This window comes from Lepidochelys kempii, chromosome 10 (genome assembly GCF_965140265.1).
Source record: "Lepidochelys kempii isolate rLepKem1 chromosome 10, rLepKem1.hap2, whole genome shotgun sequence".
Taxonomy (NCBI): Eukaryota; Metazoa; Chordata; order Testudines; family Cheloniidae; genus Lepidochelys; species Lepidochelys kempii.
Window position 1 is genome coordinate 48,148,044 of NC_133265.1, and position 15,355 is coordinate 48,163,398.

The 15,355-nt window shown below is 43.9% G+C and overlaps 1 protein-coding gene across 13 annotated transcripts in view; it reads right to left on the minus strand.

Annotated features, from left to right (window-relative positions):
• The window catches only part of SIN3A (SIN3 transcription regulator family member A), a 60,600-nt gene that overhangs the window by 35,245 nt on the left and 10,000 nt on the right, over positions 1–15,355 (minus strand). For 9 of the 13 annotated variants that reach the window (XM_073303440.1, XM_073303449.1, XM_073303445.1 and 6 more), the window contains exons 2-3: positions 4,452–4,676; positions 1,518–1,694 (exon numbers count right to left, since the gene is read on the minus strand). In XM_073303440.1, the coding sequence (XP_073159541.1) occupies positions 1,518–1,694; positions 4,452–4,640 (366 nt within the window). In that variant the 5' untranslated portion in view covers positions 4,641–4,676. Of the gene's footprint in view, positions 1–1,517; positions 1,695–4,451; positions 4,677–6,239; positions 6,700–9,695; positions 9,889–15,355 lie in introns of those variants that run through there. The other 4 variants (XM_073303443.1, XM_073303438.1, XM_073303441.1 and 1 more) reach the window with 3 other exon arrangements.

Genomic DNA, 15,355 nt, shown 5'->3' on the forward strand with positions numbered 1-15,355 from the left:
CCAATGTCTGATTTTCAGGAGGCGCTGTCTGAGCAACCGCAGCCCTCAGTGAGAATTCTGGGTGCTTCTTATATCTGAAAGTCGGGCTACAAATGAATACACTGCAAGAGCCATCCATCTCCCACTTTGCTCATTACCAGATTGTCTAGAGGTATGAAAGCTCCTACATGCAACAGAAGCCTTCTGGAATAATATCTGAGATCGACACTGGAGTTGTTCCTGTTCTATTGTATGGGAAATACTGAAGTTAATTAAAAAGTTAATTAAAAAAGAGATTTTAATCCATATTCATCTAAAGCCTGATCTTGAACCATCAGAGGTTTTGCCATTGATTTCGAAAGGAGCAGAATCTGATCCCAGAATATGGGAAACTAGGTCCCCTGGAAAGCAAGCACTCTATTGCTCTGTTTACTGTTTTAATGTAGGAAAAATGAAAGACACTTCAATACGTTTTCCAAAAGAGAGGAGTAAGAAATAGACATAAAATCATATACATGTGTTCTTACTACAGCTGATCTGAATTTAACCACTTCAATGTGTTATTTTTGGTTGGGGGTGGGGGTTAAGGGAATTTATTGCAAACAGTCTAAGAACAGAGCCTTGCTCACTCCCAAGCATCTCCTCTACACCCACCCACACAAAGCAACACATTCAGAAAAGCCTCTAGATGCCACGGTAGTTTAACCCTTTCACACATGGGCTCTGCATCAAAGCTCCTTGGCCCCCCCTTCATTCCTCCCTAAACCTGTTGATTAGAATTCCAGATTTCATTATTTTGCTACAACATTTGAAACAGAGACGGGCGGGGGAGTCTTTGGTTTACACAGCCTAAATCCCCTTCTTCATACTGAAATATTAACAGTGTACAGGGCCAGCTTTCAAGTCATGAATTCCAGGCTTCTGTGGCTCATCAGGAAAGCTTTTAACAGACAGCCCAACTGGCTCTTCCGGGAGGCTGGTATTACATATGCAATAGCCAAGGACCCCAGATTACCCCCAAACTTCTGGCACAGGCCTCAGAAACTGCCGCCTGCTCTGCAGCAGCACAACATAGACAGAAGTCGATAGCGTTAAAGATTTTAGTGAATGAATATACAGAACTTCAATACTTACTTTCAATAAAACGTGATTTTTCCATTCATTTAGGCTGCTACACAAACTAAAGCTCACCACAGAGTTTACCAGGTCACAGAAGTCAGGGGTTTTGCTGATGAACACTGGTACAGCACAGACTACATGGGACTCTGTATTCCCTACACATAATGCTAGTGCCAGACTCTTGGGTTTGTTCTGAACACCATGCCAAAGGCCAACTTCCAACTCCCACCAAGTTGTCCATAAATCTAGCCTAACGATCCTTCATTACAAAAAGATTATTACAAAACCAGCAACTATTACCTGAGATCTCTCATCCAGTTACATCAGACACCTGCGCAGATGAAACTACCGCCAACTAAGCAGATGCTGCCCTTCAAAACTCCTATTTTACAGAATGATAAACTGGAACTTGGTGTTACCTTAAGCCTCTGGAACTGCTGTTGCCCCTGCACGGGTGCTGCTGGAGGGGTCGGGTGAGCATGACTCTGCACCACCTGGCTTCCATGAGGCTGCACTGGTGTAGTGTGATGATGTCCGCTATGGACGGTCGCTATAGCGGGACCATGACTGCCTGAGCTCTGGGGCACAGCCGACACCTGGAAAGGAAAGATAAGAAAGCAGCTGGGGTTAGGGCTTTATCTGCTCTTGGAAATTCCCTACTGGAAAAATTGTGTACACTAACAATTCAAGCTTCAATGAGGACATGGACTTACATAGCGCCTTTCACCAAGTCACAGCCCTCACAGTACTGAAATGCAACCACTTCTGTGGTGAAACAATAGCTGCTTATTGTGAAGCTAGTTTAAAAGCAGCCTCGAGTCCTATCCATTCCTTAATGCACAGATGCTGCATAAATTTCATCTGGTGACTATCTGTAAAATGGGTATAAGAACCTTTATCCAATTCTTTGGGCAGCTGTGCACTGTAGCTGTTTATAAATAAATGCTTCAGCATCTCTGGATGAAAAAATACAAACTACAATTCTGAATTGGCAGAATGTCACCAAGTCTGTACTTTCACCATAGCACCAAGACTAACAGCCTTATTCATTAAATGCATTTTGGGCTCTTTAACCATGACCTGCAAAAAGGGGAAAAAATGGCTGGTTTCTTTCATTTTCTCTGATTTACAAAGGCCTTGAAGATTTTTTTCAGAAGTACGAAAGGAGGGAACCCTCTCTGTGTTTATGATAGAAATTCAGGTCCTGTCCAGCCTGGAAGGCTCTCTGATGACTGGAGAACTAGTGATGTGATACCACCACAAGAGCCAGGAGCGAAAGTAGAGAAGGGAAAGAGATTTTCAGGCAGATTTGGACAAATTTATCAGTGCGATTGCATGATCAGGGTTGCTTGTGATGGTAGGAGGCAGGGCTCAACAAACTCAGGGCTCACATCTGGTTTATGTCTTACATTCCTAAAAAGCTCATGCTTCAGGGTTTCACCAAGCCACTGGCAGAGGACAGGAAGGATTCTCCTCCCCCCATGTATTCTGGCAGGGTTTTTTTTATCTCCTTCCTTTGACACATCAGAGATGGCCATGCCTGGAGATGGGACATTTGGGGGGTGGCCAGGTCTCTAAGGTGGCACTAAGCATTCTCTCTCAGTTACTTGGCTGGCTGATTCTTGTTCACATGCTCAGGGTCCAACTGATCACTGAATGTGGGGTCAGGAAGGAATTCTCTCCCAGGTCAGAATGGCATTGACCTTGGGGGGTTTTCACCTTCCTCTGCAGAGTGAGAGTGCGGGTCACTTGCCAGTATTTTCTGGGGCTCTCTCATTTAAGCATTTCCCTGACATCTTTGGGGCCTCAGGCACCAGTGCACCTGGGTCCCTCCTATTCTCTGCCCATGGCTCATAACGGCCTAGTCTCCTGTGGGATGCAATACTTTGGTCTCATTTCAGTTGTTGTGTTTAGTATGCATGCACTGGGTAGGGCTGGCGGCCTGTGAGTTATAGGAGGCCAGACTAGATGTTCTGGTGGTCCCTTCTGGCCTTAAACTCTGATTCTATGAGATTCAAATTCTGGTTTCGTTTCTATCTATTACCACCTATTTAATGGCACAATGATGAAAATTTTGGATAAAGAAAGCCTTTGTTAAAGATTCAACACCATAGCTCTTCAATGTAGGTGTTAGAGCTCTCAATTAAGATCCTTTGGACCTCCCAGAGATCCTCCAGCAAAAACCTGGGAATCCCAAACTTGATGCTTACCTTTAGAAAAATCAGGAAAGACAAGCAGAACAAACTCTTTTGGGCATGCACTTTTCAGGCCTCCTTTATACATCATAAACAAGCAAAAAGTTAAATTGAAAAATTCTTTAATGAATACTTTAGCTTGAATTTTTTAAAAATTTGATTTAAAAAAATCCAGTTTTTTAATAGAGAACCTGCTTCAAAACAAAACAAAAACAAGCAAGGTTTTTTGCTCCTCCATTCACATTTAGAAGACTCTTAAGAAGGCCTGACCGCAACATCAAACTTACCTGGGCCAACTCTCCAGACCTCTATCCCCATCTCTGAGTACATGCCCGCCTGCTGTTGCTGTTAGTAGTGAACATCCTTTTGGAGAGCCTGGGGTAGCATGTGCACAAGTTGCTCCCCAGGCCAGTGCATGAGATGGGAAGTGCAACTGACCAGCAACAAAACCAAGGCAAGGATGATATATAGAATGCTGGGAAAAAAACTAAGCAAACACTGAGAAAAATAGAAGACAAATATTTCTCTCTAGTGTTTCATTTATAGAAATCTTACATGCTGCTATTAGATTAATAAGTACACATTTTTCAGATGATGCGATTTTCAAATTGGCAATGTTCCTTTAATAAGCACAAAAGGTCAGGGTCTCAAAAGGAAGAATGCCACCTAATCAATCACCCACATCACTTCCTGCTGCACTTGGATTTTCCTGGAAGTCTCCCATCCAAGTATTGATCCAATCCAGTCTTTCTGAGTTTATGAGCTGAAAAGATCACAGCAAAGGCTGAGTGGCTGCAGGACAAACTATCCTACTTAAAAGGGAAAAAACCCCACTTACTGGCCTACTTCTGAATAGGAGATAATTCAGAGATCAGGGTACAAGGATCCCCAATTTAGGCCTTAACTCAACAAGGTACTTAAGCACATACCTAATTTTAAGCTTATGATCAGTTGCCACTAAAATCATGGGACTTAAAGCAAGTGCTTAAAAATCAGGCACGTGCTTAAATATACTGTCAAATTGGGGTCTTAATTTAAGAGGCCATTTTTGGCAAAATAATAACTGCTGTCACATGTAGAACCCCACCATAGATTATTAAACCTGCATCTTGCATTGTACAGTCATTGCTGTTCACACTAAGTAACAAGCGGGCATACCTGGTAGCTGGGAGTTACAGAATACTGAATTCCAGTGGCAGACTGCATGGTCTCCGAAACCGCCTCATATACAGGAGGTGCTGGAGCAAGCACACGGTGCTGGTGTTGGAAAGCTTCTGTGCTGCTGGTGATACGTCTCTGTTGTGACGCGTACACCGGTGACTCCTGCTCATCCAATCGTCGCTTCATTCTGAACTCATGCTCAGGGAAGCTCTACAAAACCTGCTAAAACAGTTCAATTAATAAACAGAAGTGATTAATCATTCTCCCTCAATGAATACAATGCTGAGCTCATCAACATGAGGCATAGCATAGGTAAGGCAGGTTTCTGGGCATCCATTTAACTTAATTATTTCTTGGATAATTTTTTTGAGGGGGGACGTGGGTTTGGAATCAGAATTAATTTTTTCAGGTGAAATAGTAAAATTGCATTTTTTTTAAATACTAGCCTGTTTTAGAACTCAAATATTCAGTTTGAAAGTAGAAGTTGATAATTTCTTCAACAAACTAAACCGAAGTACATTTCTAATTTGAACATCGCTAACATATGTAGGTTCTGAACAAAGCCACATTTGCATACTACACAGACTGGAGATGGTTGAGGAGTTTCTGGCAACAGAAGTCCAAGTAGCTCTTTCACTGTGGTGGTGAATCTTCAGTGGACAGCTGAAGGCCTTTTAAGTGCTTACATTGAAAGTGTGAAACTCATAGTATGTCAGCTGTGAACCTGCAGCGGCAACAGCCCAGGTAGGATGTTAGCCTGCCCTGTGGAAAGGGGTTTCCAGAAGCTTTGGGAGTGGGTATGGAATTTAATTCTAAATAATTTAGGGGTTAAAAGATGAGGTTCTCTCAGATTTTACAGGCTGAAATAAAGTTAGTAGTAAATCCAGAACAAGAAAAAACTGCAGACTTGCTAGTAAATTTAGTTTTGATTCCACATTCCTCGCCAATAAGTTTTACCCAGCCCCAGTGTCATTGCAGATCACCAGTGTCATAAAGTGGAGCAGGGCTAAGTGTCAAAAATTGGCCCCAATGTTTCCTCAATACATCAGAAGACAACGATGAACAATCCACCTGCAGCTCCCTCAAGATCTTCTTGCAACACACATCCAAAAAGGCATATGCTCCTGCTCTAACCCAAATAGCGATTCCCTAATTCACTCTAAATTTGTGTCATTCTTCTGACCTCCCACCCCTTCAAATTCTGTAAATTCTTCTCTTTAATTGCATGACCTCTCCTTTCCAGCCAGGATATTCAACAACTGCTTCCTTCTAGGTGATGACAGTTAATGTCATTCCTGAGAAGTTACTTATTCTTCATACAACCACTGAGAGTGTTCAAGCACATTCAGTCTCTCTCTCCAATCCAGCACCACATCCTAAAGAGTGAAACTTTTTTCTCTGCGGTCTGGAATACACCTGGGTCTTTCCAAAGCAAATATATAGCCTTGTCAGTTTCAGTGTAATTAATGAACACAATTCACTGCTGGCAAGGAAGCTAACAGAAGCAGTCCCCCAGCAGATGTAACTGGGCTCACGCCTCCCCCCCAAAAAACACCGGTAAACCAACAACCTTCATGCCTCACTTCAAATATCAGCTTCCAAAAACATTCTAAGTTGTGAAGTTATACTAACTCTTCAGTTTGAGTGCTTAATTAGCCAACCAGATGACAAACAGTGATCATCAATATATGTAGGTATAACAAGTAAATGCACAACAAATTGTGTATCAAAAGTCCATGTGTAGCTTCTTAGTATTTAAGAAAGACTAATTGTGTAACTTCTTACTGCTTTCCCTGGAGCCTCTTTTCTCCTTCACTAGTTCTTCTTTCTCTCCCCTTCTTGCAGGATCTCACTTTTTTAGTTGTTGAAGTTGTACTGTGAAGCTTCCTCCATCTCTCAGAAAAGAATCTCCCATCAGGAACCTACCATATCTATTGTGAGGGGGCCTTCTGATACTGATCAATAAGCTCTGGAATGAGGAGGAGGAAATTACTAAAACCTAATTCATAGGGTACTGAGCCTAACAGACCACAGTGACATCTGGAGAACAGAAAGGCAAAAATCCAGGAGAAACTGAGTTGATTTTCCTGGTTTTGTCTGCTGTTTTTGGACTGGTCTCTGCAAATGACTCCAGCATCTGCCCCATGATTTCATTTACTGTTACCCTCCTAGGGTTTAGAAACATTTTAGCTTTGTAAAAAAATATTTTACAGATAGCACAGCTAGAATCTAAACAAGTAAAACAGCAGAATTTGGCCATGCACCTTTGATAGAAGCACCATCTAGGATTTCACATCAACATTGTGATAATAAGGGCATGTCTACCCTACAAAATTAAGTCGACATGTTAAGTCAACATATAGCTGCCACAGTAATTAAAATGATGGTTCACGTCCACACCTTGCTCCTTCTGTCGATGGTGTGCGTCCTCACCAGGAGCTTCTGCTGACTTAACCATGTGGGACAGTGACAGCTGGAGTCCCCATCCCAGTGGGAAGGCAGAGACTCCAGCTGTGAGCCCGGCGCTGGGCTGACAGCCAACAGGCAAAGTAAGTAATACAGTGTCTACACAGACAATGCGGCACCCTAACTATATTGACCTTAAGTGCTATGCCTCTCATGGAGGTGGAGTTATTCAGCTGACATACAGGGCAACTTGTATTGGTAGGAGCTACATTTTAGTGTGGATGCTTACAGAGTTAGGTCGATGTAAGCTGCCTGATGTCAATCTAATGCTGTAGCGTAGACCAGGCCTAAGTCAAGTCAAAGCAAAGCCTTGATAGCACTCACTTACAATGCATGCTCAGGAATATGGAGCAGCTGAGAGGTAAGTCCCTATGTGTCCACTTAATTTTTGTTCTGTCCCCTCCCCATTCTTATATTGTTAGTCTCTCTAGGCTTAGTTCACTCCTTACCCTTTTAACAGAGCAGTAGCATACCATCAGTAATGCAATCATCACAAAAGCATTTCCAGCAGTTACAAAGTTAATGCTCTCTCTCCTCCCACTTCTCCCCAACAAACTGGGCATGAAACTTTTCAATCCAAATTCACAGTTTGCAGCCAAGCAGAAAGTGATCCAGCTATAATAGGCCTAATGTATAACCTGCACAGGGGTATAATTCCAGAATACAGAAACACTGAAGTGAAAGATACAGTTGCAGAGACCATCTAATATAATGTGCATGTCTAACAAAGCTCTGCTGTTTGCGTGTCTTCGCCCAAAGAAACACTTTTCCTGGGCTAGTCAAGGTTTAAAGTAGATGCTGAGCTGCCTAAAAGGCTGTGTAAAGGTCAAATAACTGCTAAAAGAGTCTTGCACACTTACCTGTTATGATGATTACAATTCCACCTGGGACTACAAGGTCAGCCTTTTCTTCCAAGGAGCAACAGAAGATCTCAGATTATAGATTTACTACAGTCTTGCAGAGGTGCAAGGATGAGTTATCTGCTACAAGTCATCTGCTGGGAAGGTTGGCTTAATCGTCTAACCCTCAAGTCTGGAATTCCTAGACTGCCTGGTCAAAATGCTTACAGGGTCAACTCAACCCTTTAGCTTCCCAAGGCAGACAATGAAGTTCCACACAGGATACTGTATGTGGATATGTTGGATGTAAACTTAAAACCAGGCCCTGTTTGCTCTTAATTTTTACTAAAGATCCAAGGCCATTTTTGCACAAATTACACACAGAGGTTACATGCTATAAGCTGGACAACTGCCTTGCACACCAGAGTAAACAAAAATTGAGTGGCACGGTATGTAGGCAAATTTTATCCTTCTCTTGTACATTCACTTACTGGGTGAGCAGTCCGTCCAAACCTGGAAAGGGCTTCTCCTCCTCACTCTCTTAGTGATAGGTAGCAGAGGTGAAGCTTTGGCACCTCCATTCCCCTGCAAGCACTGTAGCTGCCTCAGCTCTCTAGCCGAATGCTTACTCATCATCTAATGCTAATATAACCAAGTATGAAAACTGACAATAACCCAATAAGAACTCACACTAGGCTGGGCTTCCAGACTGGTGGGTACTCCTGGGCAGAAAGTGAGTTTACAAGAGAATACCAAAAGCCTCATTTCTATGATGGAAGGTCCGATATTTTGGATTGGGATATACCATGCATGCTCACTACCTGGGAGATTACAATACCTCATGTCTGAGAGCAGCTCCTAGAACTACACCCAAAGGCCAGGTCCACAGATGCACTGACCTTCACTCTGTAATGGTCAATGAGCATGTGGACCGAACTTCAGATTGCTGCTTGTCAGAGCTCATCCACAGATTTCCTCTTGGCCCAAGAAGTGACTATGCCCCATGAAATAAACCTTTACTCAAGGGGGGAGGTGGAGAGCAAGGGAACCCATCTGCAAACTAAAGTTTCCTTAATAGAAAAATGATTATTCAAGTGCATTAAAGACCTAGAGGCTCTGTCATCTTTTCTAGCCCCTATGGAATCCATAAAAAGGATTTCCCTTTGTATAGGTCTTTGGAGAATGCAGACTAGATGGAAAAAACCCTGTCCTAAGCAACCAATCCCTCAGATGGAATTTCTGGCAGCTCAGACTAAATGTTGAGGGACCATGCCACATGGACTTCTTTAGTGAGCAACAAATTGTGTTCTGCCCTATAAGAATAACTTTCCACTCCTAGCACCACCTTGCTTGCTGGCAATCCAGGCAACACTGCTTACTCCTGTCTCTGGTCCTTGGAGACCAGCACACACTACTCTGACTGCTCTAAGCTCCAGCCAGTTCACATGCAGAGATCTCTCCCATGTGGGATGAATGGGACTGCAGGGTGGTTCCCCAAACCTTGAGGCTGGCATCAGTCCTTACCCCAAATCGTAGGTCCTTGAAGTGACCTCCAACTTTGAGTTTAGTTACATCTCTCCCACAACTGCAGGGACAGCCTGAGCTTGAAGAGACTCTGAATCCTCACATGTAATCCCCACCCCATTCCTTTGTTCACCACTGTGAGAGCAGCTTGTGAACCAAAATGCTTCCTGACCTACAGGGCTAGATCAATTAAGGAAGACATCTTCTTGGCTCAGATGCTGGAGGATGCTCTGATCTGCTCTGCTAAGTTGTCTTGCCGTTTGTACTCTCTTCTCTGATGGAAGACCCATTCCTACCACCATACTAACTCAGCTGATGACATGGGATCAGGTTTTGCTTTTTTGTATCTGATCATAAATCCCAGCCACATCAAGAGAGTTGCTGATTCCTGGACAGCTTCTCTTGTACCTACCAGAGTGAAGACTTTCATGAGCCAGCCAGCCAGATATGGAAGAATATGACGTTTCCTCTGTGGCTCAACCACCATTATACTCTTTGTGGAGACTGAGCCAATGGCCAGGGGAAAAACCTGTAACATTGCAGAAAGGTACAAAAGTCCACAGAGTAATATGCAGAAATCAGAGAGCACTCAGTGATCCTCTATTCTGCTGAAGTCTGCTTCAGGGGGAGAGGGACAGGGGCAGGCTCAAGGGGCTCTGGTCAGGTACAATTTCTGGAATGCTGGCCTATACCAAGGCCTGGGTGGAGATCTTCATTATGCCAACCAGTCTCTATTCTGAGAGGACAAATATGGTCTCTTGGGCTCTGGAATGACTTTATTTTCATCACAGAGACCCTGAAGGCTTGATCTAGTGCTTCCCCAAATAACTTTTCCCCATTAAAAGGCAGATGCAATGAGCTCCTGCTTTGTTGCAAATTCCTCCTCTCCAAGAGCATTACTAGAAGGCTCTCCCATCCATAAAGTGACTGGTAAAGACGGAAAGAAGATTGTGTGACCAAGACCAGGGAGGCATCACTGAGGAATTTGTAAATTTCCAAATTTCAGTCACAGGGTACTTCAAAGCCACTGGCCCCTCCACAGGGCAGGTACAATTCTTAGTTGAAGATATGACTGCAGAGTCAATAATGGGGCAAAAATCCCAGCAATTGTGCTATCTTTTAGACAACCTGTAAAATATATGCATCTGCCTTGGGGAGGGCTGTTCTGGCACCTGATTTCTCTCCATGTCCTTGTGAAAGGGGAAAGCTCACATCTTGTTTTGAGGATACATGTGTAATGACTGTGACCCATTTAAGTACCTAGAGTGAGTATCAAGGACTTGAAGATGAACGACAATGCTAAAACATAAATACCATGTTATTTTTATTTATATTTCCAATGTACAAAAAAGGCTTTTATCTAACACTAAGCCTCTACTGTAGACTAAAAGGACAAAGAAATAGATTAACCCAGATTGTGTCTGGATTCTACATCCAGAACATAGCATTTACTCAAGCACCTGCTTTCGGGTAGAAACTAATATTGGTCATTCCAAGCTTTTAGATGATCTAAACCAGGGGTTGGCAAACTACGGCCCACGGGCCAGATCCAGCCCCTCAGGGTTTTGGATTCAACCCGCAGGATTGCCCCCCCGTGGTGCCGCAGGACCCGCGCCGCTCTCAGAAGTGGCCGGCACCACATCCCTGCAGCTCCTAAGAGGGAAAAGGGGGGTGCCGTTGCCACCCCAGAGCCACTTTAGGTAAGCGGTGCTGGGCCGGAGCCCGAACCCCTCCTGCACCCCACCCCCCACCTCCCTGCCCTAAGCCCCCTGCCCGCACTCGCACCCCTCCTGCACCCCAACTCCCTGCCCTGAGCCCCCTGCTGCACCCTGCACCTCTCCTGTTCCCCAACCCCCTGGCCTGAGCTCCCTCCAGCACTCCACACCCCTCCTGCACCCCTGCCCTGAGCCCCCTCCTTCACCCCAACCCCATTCCCTGAGCCCCCTCGTACACCCCGCACCCCTCCTCTGCCCCAATCCCTTGCCCTGAGCCCATTCCTGCACACCGTACTCCCTCCCACACCCCGCACTCCCTCCTGCACCCCAACCCTGCATATAATTTTCCCACCCAGATGTGGCCCTCGGCCCAAAAAGTTTGCCCACCCCGAACTGGTTTCCAGCTCTACAGATTTGAGATAAGTTGTTAAACACAAAATGGAAAAAGAGCAATATGGTAATAAGAATAATGTAATTTTTAAAGGTCTTCTATCTCAACACCTGTCAGGACTAGGAATCTTTTAGCAGATGAGTTCCTTTTTCAAGAACTAATCATGGAACAGCGATCACAGAGAAAGAAGATCTCAATCCCCAAAGATGTGAGAGATTTCTGAGAAAGGCTATGCCAACTGTGTAGTCACATACTGAACATGTATCCCTAGACTCTTATTTTTTAAACAAATGGGAGAGCTCAATATATCCCCAAATTCCAGGATTTCTCAGAAAAAGCATAACAAGGAACAGTTTAATACAGAGTGATGTATCCGGTGACCCTCATGTCCTAATTCAAATTGCATGCTGCAGACATCTTTTCACAAGCTGTCTGAAGTTTTAACATATGTTCCTAAAAGGTTTTATACAGGTTTATAACTATAATATGTACAACGCTGATCCTTCTATTATTACTTTGTTTTTTAAATGTTAGTGCAGTTCTGTCCAGAGTCTAACTGAGGGCAGGTCTACACTACAAACTTGCATTGGCGCAGCTCCACCGCTAGAGAGAGTCTTCACCAAAAGCGCTAAGCTGACGTGAGAGAGCTCTCCCATTGGCTTAATAACTCTACCTCCATGAAAGGTGGTAGCTATGTCGACAGGAGCAGCTCTCCCACCAACAATAGCGCTGTCAACTTGGGGGGTTAACTACGTCACTATGGGGTGTGAAAAATCCACATCCCTGAGTGATGCAGTTATACTGAAGTGTGTAGTATAGACTTGGCCTGAATGAGGTTGGTAAACCTGCTTTAATGAAGGGAGAGGAGGGAGAGAAAAGGGTCTTAAAATGAGGAGAGGACCTGATATGGATAGACAACAAGTGGACCGTAGAAATCTACACACATATACATACACATCCAAAAGACAAAAGAAAGGAAGTGTGGGGATTTCAAACGTTAGCAGAAATAAAAGGATTGCGGAAGCAAGAAAGCAAAATAGGGTGGAGGAGGAGAAAAGGGACAGAAAAGTTGGGGAGGGAAGAGCTGAGGGGGTCAGACAGGGATAGATTTTACCTGAGAAAGTAAAATAGCTTGAAACACTTACGGTTTCTTCTCATTTGGACCACGGAAAGAATGGTGGGTAGGGGCAGGGAAATGAGAAATCTTAGCTAGTGCTTGGGACTCAGAAGACCTGCACTCAATTTCCTGCTCTGCCACAGACTTCCTATGTGACCTTGGGCTAGTTATTTGCTCTGTACCTCAGTTCTCCATTTGAAAAATGGGAAAAACAGCACTGACCTACCTCACAGGGGTGTTGCTAGAACAAATATATATTAAAGGTTGTGAGGCACTCGGATACTATGGAACTGGGGACCATATAAGTACCTAATATAGATACTGAAAAGACATTAAATGAACTCCCTGAAACGTTGAGAATTGACAGCAAGGTGAAGTGCTGGCAGCCCATTGATTATGCAGCTATGGATCTTACCTAGGCCTCAGACTAGATGCAGCTAGGATAATCTTAAACCCCACTCACCTCAACCCAGACTTGAAAAGGGAGGATGAGAAAAGTGGTGGTGAGGCATTAATTTACACATTGTCACAGCAGCAGCTGTTAATGATGACCCCAACTCTGAAAATTACACAGTAATAATTTGTGAGAACACAAAGTGAATCAAAACCTCACATAAGAAGTAAATTTCCCCACCTCCATGGTGTCCAATTTCTACAAAAACATTTCTTCCATCATTAGTGCTCAGAATACCTAAGAATGCAGCAATGGGGAGGAAAAAGATACAAATGTGCAACCAAGAGCACACCCCCATCCAGACAGAGGAATACATATAGGCCTACATTTTCTGCTCTGGCTTTAACAACCATAAAAGCTTTCAATGCTGGAGAAGACCAAAACTGCAATCTAGACAGAAAACGATTTATAAATCCTGGAAACTAAACTGGTTTGTATGCCAATTTCAACACAACATTTCTCATTCCAAGACCTACATGTTCAACAAGGCCTGTACTGAGTGCTCCCTGACTGGCCTGACCATGAATGACACATCACAACAGCAGGCAAAGTAAACCTGAAGAGATCTATCTATTGCATGTTGTAATCCAGTGTGAAAAACATCCTGTATTTCTCTTCTCTTTACATGACTTCAAGAACTCCGGTCAGCCTAGTATTTCTTGAGTTTTCCATAGTTCAGCGTCTGTGGTATTTTGTTATAACGGCACTGTGTCCATATGCTGTTCAAGGCAGAGACACTGGAAAATGTATAGCTCTACCACCATTTAATAACAATTTCAATTTCCCTAATATTACTCTTATTTCTTCAATACTTGTCTCCAGTGGTAACAGTAGACAATAGTCTCCACACCATTTCACTGAAAGCCAATATTTTAACAAAACCCAGTGTTGTTTGGGAAGTCAGATCTGTACCTCTGTGCCAAGCAGCATGAGATTAGAGACAGCCAGGACAGTCCTTCCAGCTAGCAAAATTAAATGTGTCTAATTGTTAGTGAATCCAGATGCCATCTAGGTGTGTATAATCACTTCCATCACTGAGTGCACGACAATTATCAACAAATTTATCTTCACAACAGCCCCATTAACTAGAGAATATTTATCCCCATTTGTATTGAAAATTGAAAGACTAAGTGACCTGCCCAAGGTCATGCAGAAGGTCTGTGGCAGGGCCAGGAATTGAATTGCCATCTCTTGAGATCCAACCCAGTGCCTTAACCATGAGATCAACAACACTACACATAAAAGAGCCAATTAAAGCCACCCATGGTAGAAGGGGGGGGGGAAGAAGGGGGGTGACTTACCAGTGCCACTTTATCCTAAAGCCTGCATTGTGAAAGCTAAGATGGAGTCTGAAGTGCCATCATCCTTGCTGAGGACATCTGGCATTCACAGGTTTGCACTGAGATGGCACGCAACTAATGGGTGAGCTACCTATATACCACTTCAAGTTTCAGACAATTCCTCAGTTCAACCAGAGGTGATTTTTTTGGCATCTTGTTACACTAAAATCTTATCACTAGACACTCACTTAAGACAGTACTGTTTCCTAAAACATTTTCATTAATAGAGTATTATTTAATAGTTTTCTATTTTACTGCATCAGTTTTCTTTTACACTTTACCTTTTAGTGTATTGAAAGTTTCTTTAAACCCTTGCACAGAGTCCACTGAATCCCAATCACACTCTTGGGGATACAATCATTTGCTAACCACACACCTTTTCCCTCTCCATACTGCAGCCTTTATTTTTGCAGAAAACCAGCTCTGCTATAGTTAAGGCTGAAAACTCACTTCCGCTGACTTCAAATGCTCTAAAATCCACATGCTTATTCATATTGTTTTGAAATTTAGTATGCCTCAAAAGGATGCAAATTTGGGGTCACCCAAGCAAGAAGTTCTCAAGATATAGAACCCTGGGGGTGGAGAGGAGGAAGCATTTCTTAAGGTTGACAGATTCTACCCACTTTTTTTGAGCAGACCTAGGGAATCAAACTGTGGCTCTGATTGTGGCCCAAATGGTCTCCACTACTCAATGCTGGGAGAGGTGACATTCAGGTGGGTGGGTGGTGAACCTGTCAGCCCCACATTCTCCCCTGGTATGCGTATGCCAGCATCTGAGGGCATCTGCCCCTTTAGGGGGACCTGGGCTCCTCTTCCTGCCCCTCATATGAGCTAGCATCCCAGGAGGCCTCTTCACTCTGAAAGGCTCAGATTCTCTCTGTCCCGCTGGGCCCCTCCCCCAAGTGAGCAGGCATTTGGGGAAACCCTGCCCTCTGGGGCGGGAGCTGAGGACATGCAGGCTGGGGGCATGAACCCAGGACACACTGCAAGACTGGGTGAGGAGCTGAGGGGCATACCTGATGCATATCACTCACTCAAACACTTGGCACGGAGAA